Source organism: Podarcis filfolensis, assembly GCF_964270895.1.
Source record: "Podarcis filfolensis genome assembly, chromosome: 9".
Lineage (NCBI taxonomy): Eukaryota > Metazoa > Chordata > Lepidosauria > Squamata > Lacertidae > Podarcis > Podarcis filfolensis.
The window spans coordinates 2269497-2293080 of record NC_139610.1 but is presented as its reverse complement, the minus strand read 5'-3'; the positions used below and the strand labels follow the sequence as shown (position 1 = coordinate 2293080).

Here is a 23584-nt window from a genome sequence, read left to right as displayed (position 1 = left end):
GTCTGGTGTTCTCCTGAGCCTTCTCACTTTGGGGGGTGCCAGTGTCCACAGACTAGCAAACAAGCCTCAAGAGTTGCATTATAAATGAGGGTGAGCCTGGATTGTCTCTTGAATGTGGTACAAAGCCAAGCAGCTTTGGTTTTTTTTAAAAGCAAACAAATCTTATTTTAGGTTTGCATTGATTCTTTTCTTTTAGCATTAGGCCTGACATCTCATTTAAGAAGAGTGTGTGTATGTCTGAGATGACATACTTTTCTGATTGGAATTAGGGTTGTTTTTGAGTTCCTTCAAGATAGGTTAGTCCCATATCTTTTTAGCCACGCTTAACCTGTTCAGTTTTTATATAATTACTTACTGGAGTAATTAGTGGCTCAAGTATGGATTCTCCTCCAACAAATTCTGTTTCTCCAGTGAAGGTTTATGTATGGAGAGTATTAATTAGCATTGGGGAGGGTGAGGAAAGAACAAGAGGGAGCTAATTATGCCTGAAAGCTTCATCTGAAATGGAAAGAAGTGTTATATTAATTATTCCTATAAGAAATTTGCTGCCGTGAAAGTAGCCACATTCTGTGTTACCTTAGAAAAACCTTGTTAGGCTGAGGGGACAGTGTTTGGCCCAAGGCCCTTTGGGGAGCTTCATGGCTATCCAGTGATTTTAATCTGTTTCCAGCATCCAAACCTTTCACCAGCCCTGCCCTGCTCTGCTCTGGGATTCCTCATGCATTTATTAGTGCCATTTCTGAGCATAGGCTTGTAAATAACCACTCTTCTTCGGATGGGATGAGACCTTGGAGGAGGAGCTCCAGATGGAATGCGTAGTCTCATTTCAAGTTGGAGTCAGCCCTCTTCAAGCTGGATCTGGGATTCACTCCCTATCTCTGCTGCTGCTCTGCTTTCTTTTACAGACCCTCCCCTCCCCTGCTGAAGGGAAAAGGCTTCACCTTGGGGAAGTAGGCAAGAAGCGGTAGAGGGCTCACTTTGACACAGTTCTGAGTATTGTACCAGCCAGACGACAAGGAGTGAAGCAGGCACAATTTTCACTCTTGCTCATTCTCACTAAACCATAGTTTGACTTAGCTTTATGTGCAAACTGAGCTGGAGGCAAGGCCTGTGTGGTACAGTGGTTAACAATATCAAACCAGGTTGAAATCCTCACTCTGTTCTGAAGCTCACTGGGTTACCTCAGGCCAGCCTACTTCACAGAATTGTTGTGAGGCTAAAATTAGGAAGGGGAATGTGTTCACAGTTCTTATCTCTTTGGCGGGGGATAATGATGCATGGAGCACCCATTTTCGGCTAGGACAATGGGGCTCCTGGTGTTCACTGGTATGCTCAAAAAGCCAATGGAGGGGTTGCACATCTCAAATTGGCCAGACGCAAACTGCTTCCTGCTGACTAGCAGGAAAACTTACCTTCTGATTTTGGCGACAAATTACTACGATATGTAGGCAGGCAATTTTCCACACACACCCTTTGGCTAGTGGCTCATGTGAGCATAATTTGCACAACTGTCTTAGTGACCCTTTCCTAGAAGAAAGTGGTTGTACCCTCAGAAAAAGAAGGAAAAGTTGAGATGGCGGTTGAAGAAGTTGGTGCTTTTTCTTTTCAGGCAATTAGTTAAATCTTCATAGCCAAGTGTGCTTCCTGCTTTGGAAAACAGTTGCCCACTCTACATAATTGACTTTCTGTGTCTGTCTGGAGTTGAGATGGGGAGCTGCAGAGGTCTGCTTTATTGGTTTTTAAAAAAGCATTCTTTCTCTCACCTTGATAATGGGACATACTTTATATTTTAACAAGTGCAGTTCTGCAGAAGCTTTGAAATATGAATGTGTAGTTCAGGCATAATACTTACTTACTTACTTACTTACTTACTTACTTACTTACTTATTTAAAGCAGGAGTCTTATCCCTCTTCATCGCCAATATGGTTCGTGGACTCAGATGACCCCAACTTGACTTCAGTATTGGAGCGTTTAGATGATATTAAAAAGAGCAATACTCTGGTAAGTGATCACCTGTCCTCCTTTGCTTAATCTGGCATTTGGTTATGAACTAGGTATTAGGTTAGAATCCCACAGCCATGCCATTGTTTGGTGGTGCCTTTTTTGTTTTAAGCAAAAATATTGCTTGTGGTTTCACAAGTGGCACTCCTTCACCAGCTGGCCATCTAAAAAGATTTGATCTAGAATAGTATCTCTTTCAGTTTGCAGAAACCATTTATTCACAGCAAAGGCTCATGCAGGGTAACTACCACAAATGTTTTAGCAATTGCAAAAAGCAGAAGCCAGAAAACAAGTGTGCTTTGCGTGGAGAGGGGGCATGTTATAAATAACAAAATTGTCCATTTGTATGAGAGAAAGCAGGTGGGATTTTTCATGCTTTCCTGTCAAAAATAATTTCTAGATATTGTGACAGTACTTCTTAACACATAGTGCCAAAACTGAAACTAGCGCTGCCCTCTTTTCTTATCATAGCTGGCTGTATTATGACTTGCAAGCAGGAGAAGAAGAGCTTCAGATTGTGATTCTTTCATGCTGCTTTCTCTGACCCAGTTCCCTCCAGTTGTTGTGGGAGTGCAGCTCTCATTGGCCCCAGCTAGCATGACCAATGGTTAGGGATAATATGAATTACACTCTAAAACATGGAGGGCATCAGGTTGGGAAAGGCTTCTTCAAGAAATCATAGTGGTTTCTTGTATTTAGTTTTAAAGCTACCCTGCCTTTACACGTGACCAAAGCAGAGGGCTGAAGTCCTACTGGGCTTTCCAACGTATGTATTTCTACCACCAATTCTTGAAATCAAATTGGGGGTGTTAACCAAGGGGCAATTCATAATATGCACTACTGGGAAATAATATTTCTTCCTAGCCTAAATTCTTGGCTTGTGGGACTGCCGTCTTCTGGATGGGTGGTGTACACATGCAAAGCCCAAGCCACCTTCTTGGCAGCCATGATTTGATGCTACAGTCCCAAAAATCTTAACCATGGGAATTCTGGAGCAGCAGTAGGATGGTAGAGCATCTAGAAACAGGTGTTGCTGCTGCTTCCCTTACTTGGCTGCTTTTAGGAAGGAGACAGTTGTCCTGTTCAGGTTGTCTTCTGATGCTTTGGATTAGTGTTCCAGTTGATATCATTTACATGTGCCTGTTGGTGAGAGAGAGAGAGAGGATGAGAGAGAGAGAGAGAGAGAGAGAGAGAGAGAGAGAGAGAGAGAGTGAGAGAGAGAGAGAGAGAGAGTGTAAGAGTCTAAGCAGAGCTGGCAGTGTGTTGAAGTTGATCACAAGTTATAATAAAAAGAAGTATAGCAATAATAGCATTCCAGAAATAAGGTTACAACTGGAAAATCTATTAAATGATATTTAGTATTTATTGGCAAACTCCTTCATGATTTAATTTTGTTCCAACACATCAAGAAGGCTCTCCAGCTGCTCATGAGCATAGATTCTGTTTTCCTGGAGTCTCTTGTAATGAGCAATGTTTACCATTCTCAGGGTTTGCCAGCACTGTGAAGCCAGTTGAGCTGAAAACATTTGAGACACATCCTGCTTCATAGTATCCTGAATTGTCTATAGATGCACAGCAACGTAGTAGTACCAAATGTTACTCTCGCTCTTACTCTGCACTCCTGGAGTTTAAACACTTTTGGTTAAACATTTTCCAGTCTGTAACTGCTTCATGCTGCATCTTAAATCTGAACTGTGGACTATTGATAAGTGTAACATGTTTTAGACCAATGCATACAGTATTGCGTAGGACATCTAATGCTGATGTGTAGATGTGACATCAGAGTTCATGTGTCCATTGCCAGGCAGGCGGGATAGGCTGTTCTAAAAATGAGATGTTGGGGCATCTGCTTAAGTTTCTTCATGCATATTTTGAATAAGAATAAATTACAAAAATCAAAGGGTCTGGACTAGACTCATTCTGTTAGGCTTTGCAGCTTCAGATGAGTTGGAAAGAGTCCTGATGCAGCAGCAAGCTCATCTGGAAAGTTGTGTTTTCAGAAACAGTTCCAAGAAAGATAACTATAACATTTTGGCACTATTATCCCAGATTCGCCTTGTTGGACCTGTACTAGTTCTGCCTCTTTCAAGGCTGCCTGGGAGGTAGCTGGTTCTAAACAGGAGCAAGCGACACTGTTCATTCCTACCCATGAGTGCATTATGCTTTCTGCATCCAACAATTCTATGCTTGTTTCCTAGCCTGTGGCTTCATCTGCTGCTTAATAGCATCCCACAATAGAGCCACATTTCCTGGTTATCTAAGGTTGCTGGGCAGGGAAGGATGTGACCAACTTGCTACGACATGAGTTTGTAGCTCAAACTGGGGCCTTAGCTAGTTCTGCTTCTGTAAGCCAAGCATGTTACCTTCCCAAGCAAGTGTTGGTAGAGGCCCTGCCTTGACCTAGAGATCCAGAAGCTTTAATTCTCCCTCCTCTGTCTGCCATGCTCTGCATACAGTCGTACCTTGGAAGTCGAATGGAATACGTTCTGGAAGTCCATTTGACTTCCAAAACGTTTGAAAACCAAATCACGGCTTCGCCAATCAGAAGCCATGGAAGCCCCTTCAAATGTTCAGGTTCGAAAAGGACATTCGCAAACCGGAACAATCATTTCTGGGTTTGTGGCGTTCAGGAGCCAAAACATCCAAGTTTCAGTGAGTTCGACAACCAAGGTACAACTGTACTCAAATTTAATTAATTTGCCTGCTAGAATCCTATGCTATAGTTAAAATCTACTGAGGGGGACTGTTTGGGTTGCAGAAGCCAGTGCCTTCTGTTGGTTGCTTAAGCATTTAACAGTAGCTGGTCATTATTTCTCCACAGTAAAAATGAGGAGTTGAAACCTGCTCACTCTTATTTAAAAAGGAGCTTCAGGTGCTTGGGAAAACAGTGGCACTGCGCGACAAAGCCAGACTTGACATGGGGTGTTATGGATGCCGCTAAATCTGCCTTGTTGTTTAATGGGCTAATCCTAAAGAAACCTTGAAAGTAAATCATACTTGATATAGTGGGATAGAACTATCTAGTAAGCATGCTTAGGGTTGCAGCTTTAACATTCATAAAGAATTACACAGTAAGTGCTGTACATTTTGCCCAAACAAAAATCTGCAAATCGGTCTAATAGATCTTTCATTGACACTTCCACGCTGAATGTGCCATTCCTAAACCTGTCTTTGAATGGAGGGGTATTTAAAGGGAAACAGCATTTTGCAGGCTAAAAATAGTATCCTATGGGCTCTGAGCAGAAGAAGCAAAACACTGATGTATTGCCCGAGATCCATAGGTGGTCACAGGTGGTCATGTTATTCCCAGCTGTTAATCTGTGCTACCATAGGTGCAAAACTCAGGTTACATGTAGCTTATTGGGAGACAAAATTCTGTCTGTTTTGGGCTGCCGCCAGCAAATGGATCCTCTCCTCTTGCCCTTACTTAACACTTGATAAAAACTAGGATTTGTGTGTATGTGGTAAAAGTAAAAGCACTTAAGGCCCAGATGAATAGGTGCTTTGTGTGTGTGTGTGTGTGTGTGTGTGTGTGTGTGTGTAAAAGTGGTAATTTTCATAGGGCTGGAAGGAAGTGCAATTGCCAGGCCAAGGCAGAATGCTCTGCAGAGCAGGACACCTGATCGGGGCAGCAAAGGCCTGGAGTAAGCAAGGTGTTCCATTTCCAGGGTCTTGCAGGACAGGTGGGTCCGGATGGCACAAGCCACAGAGAAAATTTATTCCTGGTACCAAATATTCTGTCAGACACCGGATTTCTATAAATTTATTTCTGTAAACAAACTAGATGTTTGTTAGTTTTTGAAGCGAGTCTGTCTGTTCCGGTGCAGTTAAGACTAGGGCTGGGTGATGTCTGGTTTTCAACATCATGATATATCAGCAGCTGAATACTGAAATATGCTGATATATCACGATGTCGGCAAAGCCATTGCCTTGAGTCCTACCCTCCAAAGCAGGAGAAAACAAGCATGCTCCCTCTTCCCTGTGACAGTCCTTGAAATATTTGAAGATAGCTAACATATCTCCTCGCTGTCTCCTGTGCGTATGGAACTCTGGTACATCATGGAGAAGGGTTCAAGCGAATCCTTGTCTCTGATGTGCACACTTCAATGCTCAGGGTATGTGCTTTCAATTGAGCAGTTCCTCCAGGTGGTGCTGGCAGGTCAAGAGGACCGTCCTGCGTGCCCTCCCAGAATAGCTGGATAGATACAAGATGGAGGCTGTTGCTTTATTAATCTGAGTACCAGGAAATCTAAGACTTAACAACTTATAGCCTTTGTATATTATAGGGTTTATTATAGTTATTTGTTTAAGAGGTGGGTATCCTCTTTGTTGGGCACAGGATTCAGGGCACAGCACGGCAAACTTTCATTCAAATAAAACATGAGAACAAACCATTCACAAGCCATTTTACTTGTTTTGTAGCTTCTCCAACAATTGAAACGATTGATATGCGACCTCTGCAGACTATATAATCTTCCTCAGCATCCTGATGTTGAAATGTTAGATCAACCATTGCCGACCGGCCAGGTAAATCCTAATGTTCCTCTGACTGACAGGTGCTAATGGGTCTGCCGGATGTTTGGGCTGTGGGCACAGGTTGCTGAACCCCCCCTAAGCATGCTGCTGACCAGACAGGAGTGCAACATGGGTTATTTTTTGTGGTGTGTAAAGGTGACTAATTCACAAATCATTTCTATGCAGAGCAAGTGGTACTCATTGTCTTGTTAAGGAAAACAACATTCCTCATTGTTTGAGATGAGTATTGTGTTTATCTTTGTGATGGAACAAAGCAGGGTAGGCTTATAAAGAACTTTTAGGTTCTGCTGCTTAGTTCCAATGAGGGCGAAGCTTTCCTGTCTTCTTGTTCCTCCCTTACATGCAAGATGCTTACTCTCCTCCAGCTTTAAGAAGCTCACTGTGGCCTTCGTAGCACTGCCTCATTGAGAATTTAATCTCTCGCCACTAGACACCTCTCCGTTTCTAATGTTTTTTCCAAAACTGATAGTTCTTTATCAAAGTGCAATCAGTGTGTGCATATGTTTGCATCTTTGTGTGTGCTTCTTTATAGCTCATAAGCTCAATTCCTATTTTCAGTAATGGTGCTTAGCATTTGTAACATGCTTTTGAGTGTTCAAAGCATATCATGTGCATTATCTTGTAAACCCTTCGGGACGAAACCTCCCTGAAAAGTAAGTGAGTCTTGTTATTGGGAATGGGATGCTCAAGCTAGCATGTGTTGTGGCCATCTAGTGAGATTATAGCAGAGGTCGAATTTAAACTGACTCAGCCTCTTGGCCGCTAGCATACTTTTTCTTTTTTCTTTTTTAAACTGAAAGTGATAGTAACAAAGAATCTGATTTTGTTATGTTCCAGAATGGAACAACGGAAGAGGTTACATCAGAAGAAGAGGAGGAGGAAGATATGGGTGAAGTATGTCTGTGTGCGCATCTGTGCACGCATGTCTGTGCATGCACGCGCATGCTTTCCAGTAGTAGTAGTAGTAGTAGTAGTAGTAGTAGTAATAATAAATACATTTATTATTTATATCCTGCCCATCTGGCTGGGTTTCCCCAGCCACTCTGGGCTGCTCCCAATCGTATATTAAAAACACAATACAGCATTAAACATTAAAAACGTCCCTAAACATGGCTGCCTTCAGATGTCTTTTAAAAGTAGGATAGTTGCTTATTTCCTTGACAACTGATGGGAAGGTGTTCCACAGAGCACTACTTCTCGCAGGGAGGGAACCGCCAGAAGGCCCTCGGAGCTGGACCTCAGTGTCTTTGTTATTCTTATTCTGGCTTCTATCATTCTTGAATCTCTCTAGGGAAGGAGGAGTGGAAACCATGGGGAATCAATTGAAGATCTGCCCTCCTAAAGTTCAATAACCCTTCTGTGTGCAATCCTTATCCCACCCAAACAGCATTGTGCATATCTGTCTGACTGCCAGGGACCCTGCAGTGGAGCTTCCCTTCGCTCCTATGCACTCTCCTCCCTGTCTGCATAATCAGCCTGAGATAACTGGGTTCAAAGCAACGGGGGGCTTGTGCTTCCCTTTCCCCTGATCCAATAGTGCACATTTAGGGCAGGGGGAGAGAAACAGCCATGAAGTCTCAATTGCTTTTGTAAGCATTTTGCCAATGAGATACACCCGCATTTTTGCCCTTGCTTGTGTTCTCCCCCATCCCTGCCCTGTATGAGAAACCCTGACTGATGCAAAGCACTAAGGCACATGAATTTTGCTTTTGTTGGCCTTGTTCTTCTTAAGTAGTATAGTAATTTTGTCTTGTAGGATATTGATCTGGATCATTATGATATGAAGGAGGAAGAACCTGTTGATGGAAAGAAGACAGAGGATGATGGCATTGAGAAAGAGAACCTGGCAATCCTAGAAAAAATCCGAAAGAGTCAAAGGCAAGACCACCTAAATGTAAGAGGCGATCAAACAAATAAGAGCATGCTGTAGAATGCATACAGCATTTCATTTTCTGCACCGTTTCTTGCAGGAATGTATGTACTTTTAGCACACTTCCGTAAATTTCATAGCTATATTGGGAGTTATAAGGTTACAGTCTCTCCATGCTCTCTGTGTGTACTTATTCTACTTATACATATAGAAAGAATTTAAATCACTTTACCAAAAATGTACTGTTTTTTCTACCTTCCAACTTGTTAAATATTTAAAATTAGTGTCCTAAATGATTGTGCCAGTTTTTCAATATTGATCATTGGTAGCCTTCTTTTAAACAGCCTTTTAATGGCCCTGGTACTGTTCTTTTAAGAGTTTTATCAAATCAAGCTACCCTTAACTTATTTTTAGGGTGCAGTCTCTGGGTCTGTCCAGGCTTCAGATCGACTTATGAAAGAACTCAGGGATATATATAGGTCGCAGAGTTACAAGTCAGGTAAGTATCTGCATCTTTTATGAGCAAAATCATAACGTTCTATTCTGATCTGGGCTATGATATGCAAAATTAAGGCTGCAATCCTATATAATGTATGACAGGGGTGGCCATTGTGGTGCCTTCTAGATGTTTTTGCCATGCTGACTGGGGCTGTTGGGAGTTGGAGTCCAAAACATCTAGAGGGTGTCAGGGTGGCTACACTTGATGTATAGTATACTTGCTTGTGCTGAACTATCTGGGACGTAGCTATGAGTAGACATGCATAGATTTCCATTGTAAATGTGCCCAAATCTGAAACTGAGTAAGTGGCTTGTTTTGTCTTCTTTCCTAGTGTCTGCGCTATCAGATTCTGAGCTATTCCTCTGTTGCACTCAGTTCGGCATTCATACTTTTAAGAATTTTTTTTAATGAAATTATAAACATTGTGCACTTTATCAAAGTGTCTCAGGTGAAATACTAAACAACCATCAAACAGTTTGAAATCTGTGTTAAGTAAAGAAAGCACAAATACCCTCAAATTTCACAGTCCTGTCCACCAGTCACAGGACTCCCTCTCTGAATCAAAAACCAATTGCAAATTCCCACACAGAAAGAAAGTGTGGGAAACCCCAGCTTTTATCTGAAGAGTGTAATATCTAGTCTGTCTCTGTATTTGATTACAAATGGCCTGGCCTTGAAAATGCTTTTCCTGAGAAAACCATTCTCCTTGTCTCTCTCTTGTTAATCAAATCACAGTTGACCGTTTACTCTCCCAGCTTACCAGAAAGTCCTTGTGTTGCATTCCTAGTATGTACTCCACATTCTGCAGGTCTAAATCACCAGTTGATTTCCTCCACCTCTCATGGCTGCTGTGTATTTTAAAGGCAGCACTCCCTAACTTTGCGTATGAGGGGCGAAGGCTGAAATTTTCTGCCATTGCGCTCTCTCTCTCTCTCTCTCCTTAACACGGAGCTAAAACCTTGTTCAAAGACTACAGCATGATCCTTCCAATATAATACAACAAGTTGTGCAGAATCCTTCAGTTCCCTATGTTTATTAGCATATATGAAACTGGCATGCTCCAGGGCTTTTGCCCTATGTTCTCTTGAGAAAAAATTATGCATTTACTTGGTAAACAAATGCTTGTAGATTTTCTCCTATAGATCAGCACAGCCAGCCAGTTATCTGACCGTCCTCTTCATTCTGTACGTAGTTCAGTTCCTGAAATAGCACAGTAGAGGAGTAAGGCATTGTTTGAGCTGCCTCCATATTGAGTTTTAAGGCTTTTTTCAGTAGTGATTTTTTCACAAGGTCAGGCATTGTTTAGGAGCCTCAGTGGCATTCATAGGGTGTTAATACTGAGCACAAAACCAGGCATTTGGTGCTGGCAAAGATGTATACATCTGAGTGTGTCCTTGCAGCTGCAGAAATATCACAAGGGTTCCCAGAGGCTGTCAAAAACTGGCCTTGACTTTTGCTCTTCTATGAGAGTTTGAATTGGGTGGCTACCTTAACTTATAAAAAGGGTAGCTAGATTTTTTAAATTTTATCCAGACATCTTTACTGAAAGTTCAAAAAGTACATACTTATATATGCACTAAACATGATGAGACATAAATAAAAGAGAGAAAAAGAGAAACAGCCCCCATGTAGAAGGGAAAATAAAGGGGGGAGGGGAGGAAACCCAAAATTATACTTTACAAAGTTGTTATTGTACTCCACCAGATCTTAACCTATTACACTATTTGTAAGAATGGATTCCAAATATCATTGAATTTGTCCATGGCAAGTCTGTGTTTATATGCAAGTCGTTCTTACGTTGCAAGTTTGTATAAGTCTTCAATCCAATCATAGAAGGGAGCGGCATTTTTATTTTTCCAATTCTTCAGTATCCGTCTTTTTGCTGTGGTCGGGGCACGGAGAGTCCACTCATATTGTCCTTTTGTAGGGTTCCATGTGCTTGAAAATATTCAAGAGGATACTTTGCTCTGTAAATGTAAGGTTGTTCCATACAGTTCTGTTGATGGTTACAGTTACCTTCTGCCAAAAATATGTCAGTATAGGACAATGAAATAACATATGTTTTAGAGAAGTATTATCCCTATTGCATTTCCAACAGTTAGATAAAAGGGTAGCCATAATAACTGGAAAGTGCAGCCCACTGAAGATACGGAAAGGAGGAGAGGCTTTTGTAGAGTAATACTTGGATTTATTGAATTGAGCTTTGAGTCTTCTTAATGGATATTGACAAAAAGGTAATTTAAATTAATTGCGCACATTTTTAAAAAATTACTCTTTGAAATATGATTCGTGTTTGTAGGTGGCTTTAATTTCTTAGATTTGAATACTTGTGCTAAGATTTTATTAACAAGAGATATGAAATGGGAGTAGAAGAGTGGGGGGAAAGGTTGCTATAACTTATATAACGGCATTGCTTTCAGGGATTATACGTCTCTGCGGGATTTAGAAGCTTAAAAACCCTTTAAAATTAAGAAAGTTTAAAATTAAGAAAGTCTTTAAAATTAAGAAAGTCTTAAAGGGAGGCAGGATTTTCCCGAGGGTCCCTGCCTGTCATAAAATCATGGAATAATAAAGTTGGAAATAACCCCAAGGGTCATCTAGTCCAACCCCCTGCAATGCAGGAATCTCAACTAAAGCATCCATGGCAGATGACCATCCAGCCTCTGCTTTAAAACTTCTAAGGAAAGAGTCACCACCTTCCAAGTGAGTCCTGTTCCACAGTTGAATGGCTCTTACTGTCAGAAAGAATGTTCTTCCTGATGTTGAGTTGGAATCCCCTTTCTTGTAACTTGAAGCCATTGGTTTGGGTCCCACCCTCCAGAAGAGGAGAAAACAGGCTTGCTCCATTTCCCATGGGATAGCCCTTGAGTTATTTGAAGATGGCTATCAGATCTCATCTCCCTCTCCTCCTTTCCAGGCCAAACATACCCAGTTTCCTCAACCTTTTCACATGGTTTCCAGACCCTTGATCATCTTGGTTGCCCTCCGCTGCACACATTTCAGTTTGCCAATAGTATTCCTGATTTGTGGCGCCCAAAATTGAACATAGTATTCCAGGTGTGGTCTGGCCAAGGCAGGATAGAGTGGTATTATTACTTTCCTTGATTGGGACACTATACTAGTGTTGATGGAGCCTAGAATAGCATTAGCTTTTTTTGCTGCTGCATCATGTTGTTGACTCATGTTAAGTTTGTGGTTCATTAAGGCCCCTAGATCCTTTTCATGTGTACTAGCCGGGTGCCCCCCATCTTACATTTGTACAGCTGGTCCTTCCTGTCTAAGTGTGGAACCTGACATTTGTGCCTATTCAAATTTATTTTGTTAGTTTGGGCCCAGTTCTCCAATTTGTTAAGGTCATATTGAATCCCAGTTCTGCCTTCTGCAGCATTCTGTCATAGAAGTTGTTCAAATTTTGCATTAAAAAGGGTGAGACCTGTTTTATGGAAGCAAGCCTGGTATGATAGTTGTGACTGGTGAGAACATTCTAGGCAGGGCTGGAGGATCTCAAGTGCTTCATTGGTGTGGCATCTCAAAACCAGAAACATGTCTAGCCCTTCAGCCTGGCACAAGGGGCAACTGAAGTATAAAAGGGCTATGTGATTGGAGGAACAGACATTCCATGGGAAACTCAGGATGGCGTGGATACATGTGCAAAGCCCCCAAGGCAGCAAAAGTTTTGGATCACTGGATGGTTCTCAGTAGATGGAGAAGGGTTTTGGGTTTTTTACTCCCAGCTGTTTGACAACAGCAAGAACACATGGTTGCTCCCTCACCCCTTCATTCTGTTGAAATGAAGGCAGCTTGGGAGAAACCCAGGAGTGGGTATTACTGTGGCAGGACTGAGTTTATTCATCCCAGTTTATTATGGGACACAGGAGGCAAAACCTGCAGTTCCTTGCGCAGTATTTTTGCACCTGACTTTGCCCACTTGCTGTTTCTGCATGTGATTCTAGTTGATGATCCTCTTGGGATTATTAAAAAACAAACTGGTCGATCCCACAAGTCTGGTTCAGGTAGGGATGTTGAAAGGTACTCTCTCTAGTTTTCGACTTAAATGTGTCTAGCTCTGGAATAAAGACTATCCAGATGCATTGCATCTGCTTTTAATAAGGCTTGCATGGTACTTGTGCTTCCTGGGGTGTTCCTGGTTTCATTTCATGTCTGGGGACTTACCGTATTTTTCACCCTATAGGACGCACCAGCCCATAGGGCACACCTAGTTTTTTTTTGGGGGGGGGAATGAAGAAAAAAAAATATTTTCCCCCCCCCCAGGTGCGGGGCTGGGGCGGGGCAAGCCCGAGCTTCCCCCGACCCCAGCCCAGAACAGGCAGCTCTCCGCAAGCCGGGGGTTGGAATTGTAATTATGTGTGGGATAAACTGCAGTGAATTTTACTTTTCTAACCAGACTAGCAATAGGCATGATCAGTGTTCAAGGACACATTCTAGGCCAGCCATGCAAAAATACTCAAGGAAGGTGTGAAGAGGGGCAATGAGGGCTGTGGCCTGGTGAGAGCTGCAAGGGAGTTGAAGGGCAACCTTAGGGGCCTGGGCCTGATTCCTCCCGAAATTAAGAGGAATAATTTCTCAACACGACTTCGCGACAGACTCCCACTGCGTGCGGAGAGCTTCCTGAATGAAGCCTGGAGAGCAAGAGGGGTCGGTGCGCACCAACCCCTCTTGCTCTCCAGGCTTCAGCAAAAGCCTGCATTCGCCCCATAGGATGCACACACATTTCCCCTTCATTTTTGGAGGGGAAAAAGTGCATCCTATAGGGCGAAAAATACGGTACCTATCCGTGCTAGAAAGAACGCATCCTTAAGACGCGGCATTCTTAATCAGTGCCAGGGTGTTTGCTATCTATAGATATAAGCCCTTGCCACACTGTTAGCTAGTAATCCCGAGGCAGTGTTGTGTTGTATTTGCTCTTACGAAAGGCCCCCATATGAACCGGTGCACCTTGGAATAGAAGTGGCTTGAGCATGGAGATTCTATCAGCTGTGCATTTTGACAGTATCCACCTGCTTCATCTTCGGACTGCAGTCGGAGCTGAGCACCGACACTGGAGATAACAGTGAAATATTCACAAAATGGAAGGATTCTTGTTTTTAGGGGCCTGGCCAGCCTAATTAAAAATACAGGAGTGCTTCTGGAGTCCCACCTCCACTAAAGTTCCCAGTTCATTTTCCCACCTTGACCACAAATCCGCTCTTCCCTCTATAGCTGAGATGGGGAACCTGTGTCCCTCCAGATATAGTTTGGGGCTGATGGGAATTGGGAGCCCAACATCAGCTGGAGGGCCACAGAATTCCCATCCCTGCTCTAGAGCGCCTAGGTGAGTGTGAAAAGGTAGATGCAAACATTCTTGCAAGTTCAAAAGATGGCAGCCCAGGAAGACAACCCACAAACAAGGGAGTTGTCTGCTGATCATTTGCATAGTGGACCATTATATGTATGGACTGGTGGTTCGGCTTCCTATGCCTGCCCTTTGAATTAATTTGTTGTTTATTTGTTTAAAATTTGGAACATTAATAAAAATCATTTGGGGGGGAAATGCCATGCCTGTTCAAGGAGGCCTGCTGCAGTCATTTGTTTGTGTGGGTGTGGGATGAACCAGTGCAATCTTACATAGACAAAATTTTTCATTTCTTTAAATAATCTTTCAACCACTCGATGCCTCTGCAACTCTGTTTCCTTTAATCCTTAACCAGTTGTTATGGGAAACTTAGTTTTACAGAAACTCCCTTCCCAAACTCTTCTCCTCACCCCAAGTGTAATATTGTGTTCTACTAAGGCCAACAGAATCTGAGATCAGAAAAGGCAGCTTACAACTGTAAGGCATGATGGCACTGGCAAGAACTGCAAGTGCTACTCTTGAATCACTGCCTTCTTCTATGCATTTGTAACCCGTTCTTCACTAAGGGAACCTAGCAGCCCCTTGCTCTGGGTATCTCCCTCTTGGACTCCTGCAATGTGCTCTACGTGGGGCTACCTTTGAAGGTGACCCGGAAACTTCCAGCTAATCCAGAATGTGGCAGCTAGACTGGTGATGGAGCGGCTACCAAGACCACATAACCACAATCTTGAAAGACCTACTTTGGCTCCCAGTACGTTTCTGAGAACAATTCAAAGTGTTGGTGCTGACCTTGAAAGCCCTAAATGCTTGGCCCAGTATCCCTGAAGGAGTGTCTCCAGCCCGGACACTGAGGTCCAGCGCCGAGGGCCTTCTGGTGGTTCCCTCACCGTGAGAAGTGAGGTTACAGGGAACCAGGCAGAGGGCCTTCTCAGTAGTGGTGCCAGCCCTTTGGAACACCATCAGATGTCTTCTAAAAGTCAGATAGTTACTCCTTGACATCTGAAGGCAGCCCTGTTCAGGGAGGTTTTTAATGTTTGATGTTTTATTGTGCTTTTAATTCTGTTGGGAGCCATCCAGAGTGGCTGGGGAAACCCAGCCAGATGGGCGGGGTATTATTTATTTATTTATTTAGTTATACCCCTGCCCATCTGGCTGGGTTTCCCCAGCCACTCTGAACGGCTCCCAGATATTATTATTATTGCTTGAGCAGGCAGAGAGAGGCCTGCCTACTTTTCGCAACATAATCGCAACTGCTAAGACCCCACTTTTTATTATTTGTAAGTCATTTTAAACTAACTAAAAGATTTCCCTCTAGAGATAGCATCTCTCCAGGACTTTCTTCTTTAGTTGGGGCTGGCAACATAGACTGTTTGGCACTGGAAAGACTGCATAAACTGGCTAAATTTTGTAGCTTCTTCTATTAATACAAATGCAGAAAAGAAACTGAAAGGGATTTTCCTGGCCTTTTTATTTGCTTTATCTTCTCTTCCACATATTTGTGTGTGGCATTTTGAAAGCCACAGAATGCCCTCGTTTTAAAAATACATTCTTGGGGATTTTCTATATGCTTATTTGCCTCATTCAGCAGCAGGTGCTGCCCCGGGAACCTCAGCGGATGTGTCTGCTTGCAGATCAGCTGGGACAGGGGTCAGCAACTCCAGAGCCGCATGTGGCTCTTTTACACCTTTGCCGCGGCTCCAGGGCAGATACTAGCGAGGGGAGGAGGCGCATTGTGCGCCCCGACACTCCCCACTGTGGCGAGCGCTGTACTGGCTGTGACGTCGCATGGGGGCGGTGCATGCGTTAGTCACGCACCGTCCCGACATCACCTTCCCGCCCGCTGTCAGATCGGAGGGCAGCGGCGCGCATGCAATGGTTTTGCGGCTCCCAGTTTTTTTCCCTTCGGAAACGGGTCCAAGTGGCTCTTTTTGTCTTAAAGGTTGCAGACCCCTGAGCTGGGAGAAGGCGCAGTCATTCAATATGTGTGCAGTTGCTGCCGTTAGAGTGTTGCTGTTATTATTTTTACTGAAGGTGCAAGTAGAATGAATCAATAGGCTCTTTCCCTGAGACATTCTCTACAAGCTGTTCTTTCCTGCAGCAGGAGGTTTCCCTGGTGTGGATTTCTGCTGCAAAATAGAGGAGAGTTTGTGGAGGAAAGGTGGGGAAAGAGTCAGGGAAACCCTAACTTGTCGTGGAAAAAGGCTGCAAGAGGTTGTCCAGGCACATATAATTCATGGTACTGTAAATAGTGTCAAAATAGATGCTGTAGGTTTTCTGAAGCTAGGCACATGTGGAGCCAGTCAGTCTTGTAATGGAGGGTATTAGGAGCGCCATGTAGGAGCAAGATATAATTTTGCCCTCAGATACAAAGGTAGGATTGCTCTTATTAGTGAAGTTCTGCTTTCATCCAAACAGCTCTGTGCTGCTGAGGAAAAGAGAGGACCTTGCTCATTCAGAACTCAGCATCTCTTTGCATTCAACCTTCGTGGAGTTCCAGATCGCTATCTTGGGTTTGGGTGTGGGTGTGTTTTCTAGTAACAACGGAAGCAAGCAACTCTTTTCATTTCCATTTTCTGCAGGGATTTATTCAGTGGAACTTGTAAATGACAGCCTATATGACTGGCATGTAAAACTTCTAAGGTAAGTTCACTTTTCCCCACCCCAACACTGTCCTAAATCAGTGGTTTTGCTATTGATGGATAGCTGGGTTGGTGGATGAAGGTGCATGATGATAATAATTTGATGTCCGCACCTAGGAAAGTTGTATACTATGTTGCAGATTAGCATATTTGCTTAAGGTTAGGGTTGTCACTCTAGACTTTTTTGTAGCCCTAATTGGCTAGGTCACTTGATTAGCCAGTGCATCTCTTTTAAAAAACAGACTTTTAAGTGCTTATAAAACTGCAGAGGGCTGATACTCTTGCAGGAGAGGCATTCCTTCCTGTGTAACGTAAATCAGTCCCCATTGTGACACAGTGTACAGTGGTACCTTTAATTCTCAAATTTAATTAGCTCCGTAAGTCTGTTCCAAAACTTTTTACAATCTAACAAGATAATTGATCCATAAAATGAAAGCAATAATCAATGTTCTGTACTATAAAATAAATAAGACAGTATTGTAGATGATAAAAATTAAAATTATTTTTTTTCTTGCCTGCACTGATGATAGTCATTGTTTGGAGGGGGGGGGGGCTTTTATCCATTTCCACAGTCACACGATCAATCAATCATAAAATGAAAAACAAGCCACAGTCACAAAAATGAAAAAGCCACACAAACAAAAAAGCAAAAAATAGCAAAAACAAAAGCACCAAATATCACCCCAGAACACTACAATCAGAAACAGAAGGCTTTAATTTTGGTAGGGGCGGGCCTTAAATTAGCTGCTCAATGATGCAAACGGAATGAAAAAAGCCTTTATTACGATGGGGGGGGGGGCTTAAATTTGCTGTGCAAGGGTAAAACGGGATGAAAAAAGCCTTAATTACTATGTGAAGGACTCAAATTAGCTGCGCAACAGTGAAAACAGAAGCTCAGGAGCATGTTCGGCTTCTGGGGCAAAGTTCAAAAACCGGAACACCTACTTCCGGGTTTGCAGCATTCGAGTTCTGAGTTGTTCGGGAACTAAGCTGTGTGAAAACTGAGGTACCACTGTATATTGTCTAAACCTTGTTTTTATTCATACAAGTGGTGCTAAACAAGACACAGCAGCCCTGAATGCTGCATCTCATCTATTCTTCTCCTCACCCAAAAACCCCTTCCTCGTCCCCAAGGCTACAAACTGTTCCTTATACATTTCAATAAATACATAAGGAGCATTTCAAACTGCTTGCTATTTATCTAACAGGTTTATAAACTGTTCTCAAGAAAGAACAAAAACAGTTCCAAAAACAGTTTTAAAAATATGCACCAAAACATAAAGAAAATAAAAAATTTAAACTGTTTAATTAACATCCTTCTTTAAGAATTCAAAGCCTAGAGACTTGGTGGGCATTTTTTTTATTAAGTCATACATTCTTTGAGATTCCTGTGAAACAGAGAGTCTTAGGATATGGAATCTGTTCCTCAAGACTCCTAAGTCTGCATCTGATGTGCAGGAATATTCCCTGTTCTCTGATGACTCCAGCACTGCCCTCCAGAGAAACACTTGCCTGCAGCCAGGATGTTCATTAGGACCCTTAACTGCAGGTGAGCCACACCCTGTAAACAGCTGTCCTTTCGTTCTGAAGGAAATGCTTCACTCAGCATGGCACGGCCTAGTTGTTTGCGAAAGGTAGTGACAACCACTCAGAACTGAGCGACTCAATCCTTCTGCTTTTCCTCATTCTCCTTTGGTAGGGTTGATCCTGACAGCCCTTTGCATGGTGATCTTCAAGTCTTAAAAGAAAAAGAAGGTGTAGAATATATTTTGCTCAACTTCTCTTTTAAGGTAAGAGGAAAATAGTATCCAGTGTGTGAAAAAAATTTCATTGGTATGTAAATCAAAAGCAAATAGTTAACAAGAATTATGTTCTTTAATTTTATTGAGTCTCCTTTGAGTAGAACTTGTTTGGATACAATCCCATATTGCAAATAAAAATAATTAAAATATAGGACTTCAGAATGATGTATTTGCAGCAGGGCATCAAATTTAGAAAGTTTTTGACTTTTGGATTTACTTTTCTTGTTCTTAGGATAACTTTCCCTTTGATCCTCCATTTGTGAGAGTGGTCTCTCCTGTGCTCACTGGCGGGTAGGTGTTGGTTTTTTTAACACATACACACACACAAACAAACAAACAAACACAGTGTTTCGTAAGAATGCGCGCGCGCACACACACACACACACAGTGTTTCTTAACAATAAATCACAAAGCTGTTACATTAACATTTGGGGAGTTATGTTTTAGCACATGGTTCTGTGGCCACCTGATGTTGCACTGGAAGTCTTATGCAGTGCAGACATCTGTCATAGACAGCAGTGACCTAGGAGGTTTCCTAACTTGGCTCTACCAGGATAAGTGTTCTTGTTAGAATCATAGCATTGGAAGGGGCCATGAGGGTCATCTAGTCTAACCCCACAACTGTGCACATTCTTGGGCAGGAAGACAAGCATGGTACAGCGGTTGCAGGTCACTGCAGCAGCTCCCTTGCCATCCATGTCTCTTGGTCCTATGTACCCCATGAGACAGCACCCCAACCTCCCCCTCAAAACACCCCTGTTTACAAGTCCTGGTCATGAGCTCCCAGAGACTGCAATCAACTAACTAGAACTGTTGTTTTAATGGAATTTCTGTATTTCCACCCTACAAATGCATTCAAGGCAGCTTACAAATATCCTGAAACAGCAATTGTACAGCAATATCAAATCTAGATAATTTAAAACAGCAATACCAAAAAAAGAACACCAGGAGCACCAGAAAAACTAAAGCCAGGCTGCTTATGAGCAGTTATTCAATCAGGTGGTACTGAGGGCAACAATAAAAACCATTTGGGAGGGAGTTTTACAGCTGGGAGTGCAACCCTAGGAAAGCCACTTGCCTCTCTTCCAAGGGCGGGGTAAAACATACAGGACGTCCAGTGACTGACTCTCCTGCCAGACTGGTTCATGTAGGAAAAAGCAACCCATAAGGTACCCAGTTGGGACCAGGTTACTTTAAGTCACCTCACTTGCCTGCAATGAGGAGAAGAAGATGAGGCTGACTTACATTAATCTCTCTTTTAAAATGTGTTGCTTATACACCAGCCCTCTTCTCTCCAGAGTTTTAATTAATGTTCCCTTGCTGTGCTTGTGCCTTTTGAGAGGCTGGAGCGGGTGTTGAGCACATTCTCCTTTTTTTGCAGCAGCCATAGGCAGGGTGCATTGGCTCATACTGCTTGTGGCGTAACAAGAGTTGTGCTAGATCAGACCAAAGGCCTGTCTTGTCAAGCCTCTTTTTTCCCCAGTGGCCATGCAGTTGCTTCTGAAAAGCTTGCAAACAAGACATGAGGGCAGCGGCTCTCTCATGCTGTTGGTATTCTGAGGCATCGAGGCATCATGATTTGTATTCAGATTACCTTATTCCCCTTCTAAAGGCATATTAGCTAGTAGCCATCACCACATTGGGCAGCAGCAGTTCAAGAGCTGTAACTGTGGTTTGCGGTTTTGTCTATCCTAACACTCCCAGCAGTTAGCTTCTTTGGATGCTCCACCTTCTAGTGTTAGGTGAGAAAGCGGTGAACTTCTCTCTGTCCTGGGAGACCCCACACTCAAATCCCCTGTAGCCTTGAAGCTCGTTGGGTGACACTAACGCTGCAAACCCACAGGTGAAATTGGCAGGATGAAACGGGTGGGGGCAGGGACAGGGAGAGACCATGTTTGTGACACTGGTCTTCTTGTGGGGAGGTCAGCGTAAAGTAACAGACTGACCGCTTTGTCGTCAGTGAAGCTGACAAGAATTCACCCCTATAAGGACTATGCCACTTCATAAACCGAGGGCGGAGGGGAATTGAGTTGCAAGCTCATGCACTTCTACTGTGTCAAGCCCTGTGCCTTTGGAAAGCTAGCATGTCCATTAATCTCCTTTGCAGAAGGAATTTGCATGGGCGGCTGAGGGCATGCAAACATGAGATCTCCATACTTGCTTTCTCAAATGGCACAGTGCCAGGAGCAGTGTTGGCCTTGATATTTCTTCATCTTTAATGGTGGGCTAGCTAAGGCCATGGTACAGCCTGTACCAGTTCTGTAGTTTTTTTGTCACTGGATCTCCGTTGCAAGTACTCAGTGTCATAGAGCCTTGGGACTTTCCTTGTCCAGCAAGCAATGCATCTTTGCATGATTCCCCATCCCCATTTCAACATCATGGAGCTCTAGGAATCAAAAGGAGCTGCCTTTGGGTCTTCTGCACCTTCCCACAGACTTGTTGGGAACAGTAGAAGGAGGGCAGAGTTCCAGCTGAACTCTGTTGGCTGAGAAACTGTGTGAGGCCGACCTCTCCAAAGCCACCAGCTGATAGGGGGATGTGTGGGTGTGAGAAGAGCAGCAGTGGTTCCCACGGCTGTGTGAGAAGAGTTGCTATCAAAGCAAAGCTCCGTGTTTGTTTGACATTTAAAGGTTTTGGAGAATGGTGGCACCAGACTTTAGTGATGATGCCCCTTTGCCCAAGGAAGGAATCCAGCAATTGGCCTGGAAGAATAAAACTTAAAGCCCCCAATCTCTCGATTGCTACTTTCATACACAAGCTTGGCAGAAATGGTTTGTTTTGCACTGCTGTCCATATCAGTTCTGATGCGCGTGCCAAGAGTTGACAGCTTTATCGCTCAGGTGCACAAATTCAGTTCCCACGCGTTGTGACCTGTCCCCGCTCCCGCCTTGTCTTGCCTCCTACTGGAAACCTTGGATACTGTTCTGACTGCAGCATGACTGTCAGTTGCCTGTAAGGACCACCTGGAGTTGGTTTTTGTCTTGCTTCCTTCCAACTTTGGTTCATACCTCCCAGCCGGCTGACTCTGAGTGAAGGTTTGCCCCCTTCCCCCACATTCACACATGACACTGTCAACATAGTGAGGCCAGTCTTCACTGCAGTTGCTAAAGCAGAGGCATAATGATGGATGTTTTGGTGACCAGTTTCTCTGGTCACAGAGATGCCAAAAGCACAGCCGTGTCACTTGAAAAAAATCAAGCATGATTTAAACTCTGACTTGGTTCAGATGTAACAGGACAACATGGCTTCCTGTTATGTGAATGAACTGCAGTGACCCTCAGTCTCACAATCCCACTGCCTCCTTTTTCTGCTGGGAGGAGATCAGAAGCTTCTGCTTCCCCCTTTAAGTCTGAAACCATGGTTTTGAGCCTGGGCTGTCCTCCATATCCAGAGTTTAAACAAACCAGTTTTGCAAAATCTGATATACAGTGGTACCTCGGGTTAAGAACTTACCGGTAATTCGTTCTGAAGGTCCGTTCTTAACCTGAAACTGTTCTTAACCTGCGGTACCACTTTAGCTAATGGGGCCTCCCGCTGCTGCTGTGCCACCACAGTGCGATTTCTGTTCTCATCCTGAAGCAAAGTTCTTAACCCGAGGTACTATTTCTGGGTTAGCGGAGTCTGTAACCTCAAGTGTCTGTAACCTCAAGCGCCTGTAACCCGAGGTACCACTGTAAAGAGAAATGGAGGTTTGCTTAAAAGTGGAACAGCTGCTTCTGATACTTCAGCCACAAAAGAGGGGTCTTGTCGACCTGTACTTACCTTTCATGTGAATGGACTCCTCTTCAGCAATATCCAGTTTTAAGCAAACCTCCATTTCTCTTTACAGTGGTACCTCGGGTTACAGATGCTTCAGGTTACAGACTCCGCTAATCCAGAAATATTATCTTGGGTTAAGAACTTTGCTTCCAGGTTGCCAACGAAAGAAGAAATGTTTGTATTCATTTTATGTTTCAGCTTATGTCCTTATTTATGTTAATATTTTCTTACATTATCTGTTGTCAGTACTTAATTGAAAGCCTCAATAAACACACACACACACACACACACACACACACACACACACACACATTTTAAGGGGGATTAAGCTCTAGATTTGTTTGCATGATGGGAAGCCATGGTTTCCTCTTGCATCTGAACTGGGCCATCATTTAGTAAGGTGGCTTTCCTTTGTGGGCTGCTTGCATACCTTTTGCAACTGGTGGTAGTGGCCAGCTGGGGGAAGGGTTGATCTGATAGCACTTCCACTCTTGACTCTCTGGCATGTATAACTTCGGAATAAATCATGTGAGAGATTAACCAAAGACGACTGTGCTAATTTTCTACTCCAGTTGGAGGGAAGTGAACAAAGGTTAAAAGTGGTGATTGTTTTTAAATGTTTCCCTTGTTGTATTTTCTAAGCCGCTGACAAAGAGAACAGCAAAGTGTAACAGTAATAAAATGCACTAAAATGAGGACTGGATTGTTGTCAGAACAGTGATATCAAAACAGTGAGTGCGCAGTGATTATGCACAGTTGGCTAACTCAGTTACATCAGGGCTGATTATAGAGCTGATGCCAAAGGGGTTTAAAGCCATGGATTGAATAGCTTGGATGCCAGGGCCTGGCCCAAGGCATTTTGGCACCTGAGGCAAACCACAAAATGGCACCCTCCTCCCTGCCAGGGAAGAAGGGGAGAGGTAAGCTCTATACCTGCCTCACCTGGTCTCACGGGTAGTCTGTTTCTGTTTGATGCTTTGAGTTCACATTGCTTCTCATTTGTACATTCATGAGCTTTTATTGTTTTGTGTCCAGAATAATTCCAATAGACCAAGCCAATGAGGACAGCTTGACTTTGGCTCACCAATATTTAACCTTTTTAATACTCCTTGTCTGAGCGTGCT

General features: G+C 43.3%; 1 protein-coding gene across 4 annotated transcripts in view; it reads left to right on the top strand.

Annotated features, from left to right (window-relative positions):
- Window positions 1-23584, top strand: part of UBE2Q2 (ubiquitin conjugating enzyme E2 Q2) — a 39919-nt gene that overhangs the window by 9850 nt on the left and 6485 nt on the right. For 2 of the 4 annotated variants that reach the window (XM_083630668.1, XM_083630670.1), the window contains exons 2-9: window positions 1895-2002; window positions 6425-6529; window positions 7376-7432; window positions 8295-8432; window positions 8823-8907; window positions 16840-16900; window positions 18599-18689; window positions 18934-18992. In XM_083630668.1, coding sequence (XP_083486794.1) covers window positions 1895-2002; window positions 6425-6529; window positions 7376-7432; window positions 8295-8432; window positions 8823-8907; window positions 16840-16900; window positions 18599-18689; window positions 18934-18992 — 704 coding nt within the window. The remainder of the gene's footprint in view (window positions 1-1894; window positions 2003-6424; window positions 6530-7375; window positions 7433-8294; window positions 8433-8822; window positions 8908-16839; window positions 16901-18598; window positions 18690-18933; window positions 18993-23584) is intronic. The other 2 variants (XM_083630671.1, XM_083630669.1) reach the window with 1 other exon arrangement.